Genomic DNA, 11123 nt, shown 5'->3' on the forward strand with positions numbered 1-11123 from the left:
GGAGGAGGAGGAGGAGGAGGAGGAGGAGGAGGAGAAGGTGGAGGAGGAGGAAGAGACGAGGGCGATGCCACAAGGCTTATAAATAGACACGCGGATAATCACTCAGGATTTATGGTAACCACGGATTATCAAGTTGTACAACGGGGTATATTTCATATTCGCGACGTTACCTTATTTCAATGGCGGAATACCTGTTCTCTCTGCTGCGTTACAAACTGCATGGGCGCGCGCGCTCTTCTCTCTTATGTTAAAAGAGGTACGGGCGACTTTACCAGAGTCGTAGTTGTGTTGTTGTATGTTCTTGCACACACTACTACGATCTCACAGAACAGGCGTCTACGCGTGTCTCTCTTTATTTCTTTTTTATTTTTTTTATTTATTTTTCATTTTTCTCTCTCTCTCTCTCTCTCTCTCTCTCTGGCTGTGTATATGTGTACTCGATCTTCTTTTCGAGTTCTTCTTTTGATCTTAAAATTATTCCCACGTCCGAACGTTTTTTTGTTGCCATCGGAAAATATTTTTCCAGGTGAACGATTCTCTGACCGATCACCGTATTATATCTTCGATAATATTCACGGTCACGGAGATTAGAAACTTGAACTAGAGAGACAGAGAGAGAGAGAGAGAGAGAGAGAGAGAGATGGGATAAAGAAAAAAGATAAAATAAAATCATTGATCAAAGTATACTTTTTGTCTTTCAAATATAATATAATATTGTTGACATCACGATAAAGATTTTGATCCGAAACAATCAAAATCATTATTTAGATATATAAACGAATCAATTTTCTCCACCTCATCACCCCCCCCCCCTCCCCACGTACATTTTTATTTAGAAACGTCGAACACAATTTTTTGTTTCCTTCGTACATAAATGAAGTGAAAATAAATGTTAAAAATCTAGAAAATAAATTGACGATTCAAAGTACGTTATCGATACGTATACATATGTACAAGATAAACACGAGTTTAATTAACGAAATGAAATAAAAAAAAAAAAGAAAAAGAGATTTTCTCATCGGGATTTCATTATATCCCCCTAATATAAGTAAATACCAACAATTGATCGAATCTAAAATAGTAAACTCTAGATACTGATCGATTTCCGATTGATTTGCTAATGGAAACTCATCAAGCCGGGGTAAACGTTTTATTTTTTTTTTATTTTTTTTTTTTCACAAAACTGAACGGTCACACTTCGGACCTGGGCTTAGCTGTGTAGTCGGGTTTCGAAACGATGAAATATTACTGTGGAAAAGAGTTTGCGGTTGACGGGAACGTGTCGATCGTACCAAATCGGGTAGTAAATCCCATACCAATATACGTATAAGTATATGCATTATATATATATGAATACACACATACACGTATATACCCATTCTCTTTCTCTTTCTTTTAAAGAAGATTCGTTTGCACCAAGATCGGTGCTCTTCTTATTCGAGTTCGCTCGTTCGCGGCAATTACGAACTTGCTCTTGGAAAGAAACGAGCCTTTGAGAAGGCTCGAGAGTCCGTTGTCGGCGGCAACGAACCGACAGAGGATGCATCGCGTGTACGTCCGATAATATCGGCGAGATGTAACAATAGAGGCAAGAAGAAGAAGAAGATTCTTCCCCCTTTTCTTACGTTACTACCCATCTCTTTCTCTCACATAAAAACACATACGTATAATACACACATATAGACATACACTGGTCTCTTTCTCTCTCTCTCTCTCTCTCTCTCTCTTACTTTTTCACTCTCTCATCCTGTTTTCACCTTCTCCCTTCTTCAAAATATTCCCACAAGCATCGAGATCTCTTGGTACACATACGGCACGGATTAACGCACCCACAGGGATTCCCATTGTCAAAGAGATGCTCATACACAGTCGCACACTGACGCATGTTCGCGCTAACCGTGGCTCCACCACAATACCCCAATATTCCTCAATCTAAAACGGTCCCGCTGCCATGCCGCGCGGCATCTTTCTATGCGATTGTTAAACTGGTAGCCCCGGCCCCTATTATGCAGTTCTCTCTTCTCTCTGTCGAGAGAGAGAGAAAGAGAGACCTTCTCTTTACATCTCATCCTTCTCATCTTCATACTCTTCTTATTCTTATTCCTCTTCTTCTTCTTCTTCTTACCCTATAGACGACGTATGTACAACGTAGGTAAATAAATACCTTTCCTACTGATATTTCGGATTATATTTTTCACACGAAATACTGAGAACCTTGCAGGATTATCTTATTAATTGTAATTAATTAATTAAATTCTTTCTATAATATTTACGCAATATAAAAGAGATATGAGATAAATCATTTTTCACAAGTCAAATCGATTAACTCGATTATTAAAATTTGTGTACAATTTCGTAATCAAAGTGTTGAATTTTAAATAAATTTCTTTAATTATTATAATTATTGTGATCGTTTATAATAATAAACGATACAATATTTATTATTTTATTCGTATCGTCTACTTTTTGTTAAGCGAATTTAATTGATTTGGCATATGAGTGACTGAAATGTTAAAACAAAAAGGAAATAAATTAAAATCAATAGAATATCTTTCTCTCTCTCTTTCTCTCTCTCTCTTTTTCTCTCTCGATTTCTTGATCTTATCGATACACGGGGCAAGCAGAAGAATATTGGTATGTACGTGAGCGATCTCTTTGAAGAGTCCCGACTCGGACAAGGCGTAGGATCGTCGTCGTAAACGAGTGTGCAGATTGAAAAGGCCTTTTAACGGGCACCGTTACGCGTCTCGATGGACGACGGTAAGGTGCAAGACGAACGATTCACGACCTAAGACCTCGAATTTCAAGGTACGCTAAGCTTTACCATTGTCCGTCGTTGTAGCGTGACGTAAGCAGTTGCTACCGAGTCGATCGAAATGTTTAAAAGGTTATTACGACTAACAAAAAAAGTAATTTTCTTACGTTTTAATATCGCCGAAATTGTTCATTAATATCATCCAATTTTTATGAACTAGAACAAATATCATAATATATCGATATATACTCTCTCTCTCTCTCTCTCTCTCTCTCTCTCTCTCTCTCTCTCTTTTTCTTTCTCTATATCGAGATAAATTCTCGTCACAGTAATATCTAGACGATAATAAATCATATTAATCGATCCGATCTCGCAACAAAAATAACTTCATTTTAATTCCTATCTATATCAATTTGATTACCATTCGTCTCGGAGACTCGTGTCGATGGGGAAAAAAGAAAAAAAAAGAAAAAAAAAAAAAAAACAAGAGGAAAAAAAAAAGAAATTAATATTTAAACTTCATCCCGCTCGGTGTTGGTTGTAAATAAAAAAATACGATATAAACTGGCAACGTCTGTCTGGTTTTTTCTTTTTCTTTTTCGAACGGAAAAGAGAGGAAGATGGATTTAAAAAAAAAAGAGAAAAAAAAAAGAAAGAAAAAACCCGCGCGTTCGATTTTATATAATATATTATATTGAAAGATTTAAATATACGCGCAGAGAAAATTTGTCGATTCGTAATGGGGTTGAGATGGGATAGAGAGAGGAAAGGGATGGGAGTTAGTAGGGGTGTGTTTGGAATTAATAAAAACAGGGGATAAAAATGAAACGTTTCTATCTCTCTCTCTCTTTCTCTCTCTCTCTCTCTCTCTTCTATAAAGATTCGAGAATATAGTTGGGTTGGATTGAAAAGTAACTTTGTTTCTTTATCTACCGACCAATAAACACGATATCCTACTTCAACATCACGGTGAACACACAGTCATTAGTCTCTCGCGGCGCCCGCAGCAAACTCGCTTATGGAATTTAAATCCAACGAAAAGGGGGAGAATTCTCTTAACCGATACACGAACAAGTCGAGATCGTTGGCGTATCATTGCGATTCTCGTCGGTAGCTGGATTCCGTGTCAGTCTTTCTATCTTAACCATCAATCCATCTATTCGTCGTCTTCTTCCTTTACTTTCTCTTTCTTTCTTTTTTTCCTTTCTTTCTGTCACTCGCGTACTCCCACTAATAGTCGTAATTACCATCATCGATGGTTTAAATTCTAACGCGGTGTGAGCTAATGGATCGTAGTAGTTAATGATCTCGCTTTCTCTCTCACTCACTCTCTTTCTCTCTATCCTCTTTTTCTTTCTCTGTTTAATTGAAATAGAAAAAGAAATTAACGCGAAAAAAAACCACGAGACGGATCAAAGCAAAAACGCTTTTACTCGGACAAGTGTATACGTATCTCTCTCTCTCTCTCTCTCTTTCGGTGTAGGTACGTGTATGCATGTTACTTTTTGATCGAGATGCGATACGAGTTGCGTGCGATTATGTAACAGAAGCTTTGTAGTCGCCGCAAATAAAGAAAGAGAGAGAGAGAGAGAGAAATGTAATCTAAAAACAAAGATACGAAATATATAACCGCGTGTAAGTGAAACAATTTTATTCCGATCGAGAGTTTTTCCTCGATGTTTCGGCGACAATCGAGTTTTACAATGTTACGACAAGAATATAGAGAACACGAGAGCTTTGTGGGCAATATTATTATGCAACTTCTCGGTTTAATGTTTATTACTTATGAGATCGATGATCATTACGCCTTTCGAAAGCAGCGACTGTTTGCGCGTTAACATACACCGATCAATTGCATACATTATTATAGACATTAAAAGCCTTTTTGCGCTTCGTTGATCAAAGATATTTTTTTTTTTCTTTTTTTTTTCTCTTTTCCTTTTTCTTTTCCCCTCTCTCGTTCGATGCGCATTATCTCATGTCTAAATAAACATTAGTTGCATTGTCATATGTAAATTTCAGTTAATAGAGTGTTAACGACATCCTTCTCATTGACACTGTGCACAACACGATGAAAGAGAGAAAGAGATAGAGAGAGAGAGAGAGAGAGAGAGACACGTGTAAAATACGTATAGTCGAGGACATACGGTGTCATTAACGAGAATAATCTATTAAATGATACATAGAGAATAAACACAAATACGATAACAAATTAATATCTTTCACGTTGGATAGAAAATCCTTCTTACAATGAGAAAATAATTTATCGCGATATTACGAGACATTTAACGCGTTGAATATTTTGTTTTTTTTTTCTTTTACATTATTACACAGAATCGATTATTATTAACAACGATGAAAATCAATGTAATCGTCGTGATTATTTATTCTCTAACAATGAGAACACTATATGACTTTTTTTTCTTTTTGTATTGTAAATGAATGACGCCATGAGAGACGACTGATTAACAAGAAAGAAGATAAATAAAAAAAATCTTCTGATGAAAAAAGTAACTACGACAAAACGCTATATTTACGACTTATTTAGTTAAACAAAACTCGGGAATTTGTTTCGCATACTTTCAATAAAAATGGACACACGAGTGTGTAAGTTTTTCCAATAATTTCTGACAAAATAATTCTTAAACATATTACCCCACACAAATGAAAATATATATATGAATAATATACATTACTGTATCATTAATTATTGAAAATGATCATAGTAATTGCTTTCATTTAATGATGTTAAGCCTAATTATTAAGGAAATTGATTTGAAATTAAATATTAATGAAATACTTTAATAATAAAATATGACAAAATTTCAAAAGTTGAGCTAATCGATAAGACTCGTAAATTGTTCATATATTCTATTGGCTTGAAATAGTAATAGGGAAAAACGAAAGTTTGACGAATATTCAACGGATTAACACGAAATCGTGTGTAATAAAAAAAAAAAAAAGAAATTACTTTGGAATTTAGATGATATTAATTGATAACCTTCTCTAAAATTCCAGGGGATAGTTTGACATTAAACCGGGATTCTAGACAGCTACTTCGATTCCGAGACAATCCCGGCCAATCCGGGTCGGTTGGCAACCCTAATCGAGAGAGTACAATGCACATAAGGAGGCTGCCCTTTTGGTGTTTCATGAACAAATGGCTGGCACCCCAGAAAAAATAAAAAAAAATAAAAGAAAAGAAAAGGAAAATGAACGGTAGTATAACATAAGTGAAAGAGTAGGAGAGAAGAGACGTAGTTGAAGAAGAAGAAGAAGAAGAGTTCGAGGAAGAAGCATAAGAGAAGAAGAAGAAGAAGAAGAAGAAGAAGAAGAAGCTGAAATGCATTGTTCCTCTTCCTGCACACGTCCCATCTCGATGCGATCCTTCTTTCATTTTTTTCTTTTCCCTACATTTCATAGCGGTGCACCTTCTCATGCGATACCTTTCCCCTCTCTCTCTCTCTTTCTCTCTCTCTTTCACTCTGCTTGTTTTTTTTTACCTTACAGTGTCCTTCTATCTCTTTCTTACCGTCTTCAAAAGCCATCTCAAACGCACCGGCCCGTGCTCAGGTGTGCTCCATTGTTAGCCGCCCCACATATCGCGTACGTGTACCGCGTTTTACCCTCTATATTATGCGCTCGACCATTATAACGCCTAAGAGAGAGAGAGAGAGAGAGAGAGAGAGAAGAGTACACGCACCAGGCAGTGGTCGAAGGATCAAGTGGCATTGTACGCTTGAACGACCCTTCCTCTCTTTACTTTTCTCTACTCTCTCTCTCTCGTCTTCTCTCTTTCATCTTGGGTTTAAGTATTTCTTAAAGAATATCTAACCAACGTGAAAAAAAGAATTAACTAAAAATCAAGAAGACTCTTGCTTATCCGATTATTAGTAAAAAAAGATAGGAGTAGATTTTCTGTGATATATGTGACCATAATTATGAAAGTATTAAATATTTAAATGATTACATTTGAACGCTAAAAATTCTATATAATATTGAAATAACAAATACTATGTGAAAATTTTTGTTGAGTTAATTTAGTTTAAAATAATATGGTGTGAAGTAACTGAGATAAACTCATTTTTTTTTTTTTTTTAATTTTTACTTGTTAGACCACTTTCATAATTATGGGCATATATTATAATATACATATGAATATATATATATATATAGTCGATACACGTATCATCGTAAATGATGGGGGATTACGTTTTTACCGAGAATCTCAAAATTACAATAACGAAAGATAAAACACGTGTACGCAAGTACTATACGTAATACTTACGTGCATATATTCGTTTCAAATGTGTTCATATACATAGAAAGAGAGAGAGAGAGAGAGAGATGCGGATATAAGATATAAATTTATAAGAACTTGTATTACAATATATACACCTATGTACTCGTATGTATACGTGTTAAATCAAATTGATTCAAGTTCGATCGATCCCTCTTTCCTCTCTCTCTTCCACGTTTTATACTTTACACGAAATAACTCAGGTTCTATCAAGCAAGGAACGCAATGTAAGTATGCAAGGTGTACATGAATTAAAAATAAATAAAGACGACTTTTCGATAAAATATCACGAGTTCCGTTCGACGATTCTCCTCGTAGATGGATTTTTAACGAGGACCATGTGATTTCCCTCGGTTTCCAGCATCCGGGAATGTTTTCTTCGCTAAACAGATGGAGAAACTTAAAGAAAAGATAGATAGAAGAAGAAGAAGAAGAAGAAGAAGAAGAAGAGAGAAAAAGAGAGAGAAACAAGATGCTAGATACCGGTCAAAGGGATTTACGCGCTACGATGGTTGCGACCCCGAGGGTCGTGCAATCGAAAAATCGGTAAATTATTTAAGCCTCCCCCCCGTTAAGAGAGCCAGCCACGTCGGTGCTTGTTCGCGGATGATTTATTTCGACTATCGTGATGCATAGTCCGGCTATCCAATATTGTAATACGTTTTGCATACGCGCACGTATCATTGTCGACGTTCGTGGCTTGGCGATTGAAACACTACCCGGGCTATATCTCAACGGGTTCGCCGGGCGTTATGAGTACCTGCTCTACACGGCATTATGTTCCCAAGCTGGAAAAGGGGAGAGGGAAGCTAAGAAGAAGCGGGAGGAGCTGAGAATCGGAGAAGGAGAAGAAGATACCGGCCCTTGCATCTATCTTTCTTTCTCTCTTTATCATTCTCTCTTTTTCTTTCTCTCTCTCTTTCTCTCTATTACTCGTTGAAGATCAGAATCCTATATTATCGCGCTCTGGAAGCTCCAGGGCAGGTGTATACCGGTGACCCCTGTCTTAGCACGTACCCGCTACGCCGTTTTACCTACCCATTCGCGTGGACCGTAAGCGGAAACAAAATCTTTTTTTTTCTCTCCGTTCGTACCATAAGAACTTTGTGGAACCGTACGATATTCGATCTACCTTTTTTGAAAGAACTGTTGTTGTTCTATCGAAACATAACCTTTTTTGGTAATCATTTTGAGACGGTAATTAATGGACTTCTTTTCTTTTTCCATCTTTTTCTACTGGGAAAAATATGCGCGTGCATTTTTTTTTTTTTTATTTGTTTTATTCTTATAATCTTTTTTGATAGAGAGAGAGAGAGAGAGAGAGAGAGAGATTTCGAATATTAGTATGCGAGTATAAAAATTGTGAGAGAGAAAGAAATATATATTTTTGTGAGCGTAAATACGTGAAGTAATTTGTTTATTTTTTCCTCACGTAATATTTCTATGTATCATTTATGCTAAATGGAATTATATTAGAGTCATTCATTCGCGTTTGCAATCATAAATCATCCCCTTTTTATTTATCTTTCGTTCAAATTAATCATTAGCGTGGCACGATTTTTACCTTGACTTTCTTCGGGAACACCTGCGAGATGATAAAAGTTTCATGAAAATGATAACGCGAATGAATTTACATTTGGAATGGTCGAAGATGAGCTCGAATGTCTACGTGAGTCTCGTTAATAATCGATAATCGTTACAGATTTTGTATAAATCGTAAAAATAGAATTTGAATTTCGTCTAGTAGTGAATTTCATAAAAATATAAATACGTCTATGAGTTGGTCGAGTTAATGAAAATTTGCTATAACACTAGAAAAAAGAGATTGGAATATACGAATTACTTTCGTATATATGTGTGTGGCGGTTATTTATTATCTTTCAAATGAATTCTTAACGATCGCATATTTTTGTACCTTAGATTTTATGAAATAAATTATGACTTTTTCATAATTCAAATGCTTAGATCTATTAATCAATATTAATCAATTATCATAAGTTGTACAATTAATCTAATTAATCACATTAGCAGATCAAGTTTTTAAAATAGACATGGCTAAAATAATTAATTACCTTGATCAATACTTCGTGATCCAATTCCAACCCAAACAGATACATAATTCCTTTGGCTTAAATTCTAATAACATTACGTCTATGCGACAATGACAATCACATAATTTATTATTAATCTAATAGATTAAGCAAACGATCGATATAATAATAAAAAAAAAAAAAACGAACAAAGTATAAATATAATTAAAATCATACGAACTAATCATTATATAAATGATAATTCGATATTCCACGAAATGAAAAGTAAAATTTATCTTACCTTGAAAGAAAAGCGTGGAATCGCGAGGTTCATCGGCGAAATAAGAAAAAGAAAAAAAATAGAGAAAAAGAATAAAAAATATGGCGTCTAACGATCTAACGAATATTAGATCGATGTTATTTATTTTTTCATTCTTTTCAAAACAACGAATTATCAGTCCAGCAATAATTGTTTTTCTTTTTTTTTTTCTTTTTCCTCGTTTACTTCGTCAACGTTATAATAAATTCTCCTCTGGATCTTTGTTTTTTTTCTTTGGTTAAAAGAACATCCCAAAAAGTTGAACGATCAAAATTGATGGCGGCGGTGGCGTTGGGTGGAAGGGTGGGGGTAAAATAATATTTATATATATATACATAAATTGTGAATAAAATCGTTTATCGAGGTTTGTCTGATTAATAGTTCAAACTCGATAATGATTTAAAGGGTTCTCGATTATTATCGCGATATAACGAGACGGCACACGTAAATAATGGTACCCCGTCGCGTAGAGACCAAAACATTACTACCACCGTCTTCGACTGTCAACGCGCGACTACTACTACGTGGGCGCGGCCATATTTGATTCGAGTCGTGGCGGATGGCGCGCTTTACAACCTCGAGCGGCGAGTACCGAAATTATCAAAAGACTTTAATACCAAATAAGAAGACAAGTTTCGTTTAATCATCAATCATCATCGTCGTCTTTATCATCCTCGTCATCCGTCATCGATCTGACAAATCGTATCTCAAAAGTGTGCCTCGATTTATTTATTATTTATTTTAATATAAATATTGTATCATCATTATCTCAATTTCTCTCTAACTCTATTTTTTTTTTTTTATTTAAATATATATATATGTTTTTTGTTTTTTCTCTTTTTATATACGTATTTATCATAAATATTATAAAAGTTTTATCAACGAGTTGTGCGTCGGATAGTTTCATTACAAATTTTGATATTATCTCTTAATGACAGTAGCAGTATGTTGAGTGTCATTCGATCGAAACTTGCTAAATTATTCGACGACGTTCATTAGGCATATTTATCGAAAACGGAATTACTCGTAAATATCGATAGGAATATATACATTCTCATATTTCTTCTCGACGCGTTTGCAGTCATTTATTTTCCCGTATTTTTCCTCCTCCCTTTCATGAATTTTTTGTTTGTTGTTGTTGTTCTTCTTCTTGTTAAAGGCCGAGCCTTGATACGATCATTTTGTGTTTCCCCATTTATTTCTTCTTCCTCTTATTTTTTTTTGAAAAAGTCGATCGACGAAGATGAAATCGCGATCCTTTCTATTTTATTTTCTTTATTTACTATTTCCTTTTTTATACGAGATCACCTTTTCCCCGTAGAAGCGAGCTCTTATAGTTATGGAACCGACGTGGATAGTTCCGTAAATGGCGAACGGCGTATCCGACGCGTCTCGTTCTCGATCTTGGAGAAAACGAACCGATTAGTAATTCAGATCGCCGCCTGAGTAAGACATTACGCGATCGAAGTAATTACGATCTCGTTCGTTCGTCGGTACGAGTTCTGAAGAGTTCCGCGGATTTTTCCAAGCTGCCAATAAGATCGGTTTAGGATGCGCACTGCAGCAATTAATGGACGTCCTATCGCCGTCCATTCGCTGCTTTAAATTTCGAAGGATTTAGCATAACACAAAGTTAATTAGGAGAATGGTATTTAAAGTATCCGATGTCACCGGGAGAATACGGATAGGAAGCACGGAATAAGAGAATCGTGCTCTCGT

General features: G+C 35.5%; 1 protein-coding gene across 1 annotated transcript in view; it reads right to left on the reverse strand.

The window, feature by feature from the left end:
- LOC106793760 (transcription factor SOX-5) overlaps positions 1 to 9907 on the reverse strand; it is a 200436-nt gene extending 190529 nt beyond the window's left edge. Inside the window, exon 1 of the mRNA XM_014760945.1 lies at positions 9387 to 9907. Within this exon, the coding sequence (XP_014616431.1) occupies positions 9387 to 9419 (33 nt within the window). The 5' untranslated portion in view covers positions 9420 to 9907. The remainder of the gene's footprint in view (positions 1 to 9386) is intronic.
- Between the last annotated feature and the right edge of the window lie 1216 nt (positions 9908 to 11123).

Source organism: Polistes canadensis, unplaced genomic scaffold (genome assembly GCF_001313835.1).
Source record: "Polistes canadensis isolate GaletaPanama2010 unplaced genomic scaffold, ASM131383v1 scaffold_18, whole genome shotgun sequence".
NCBI lineage: Eukaryota > Metazoa > Arthropoda > Insecta > Hymenoptera > Vespidae > Polistes > Polistes canadensis.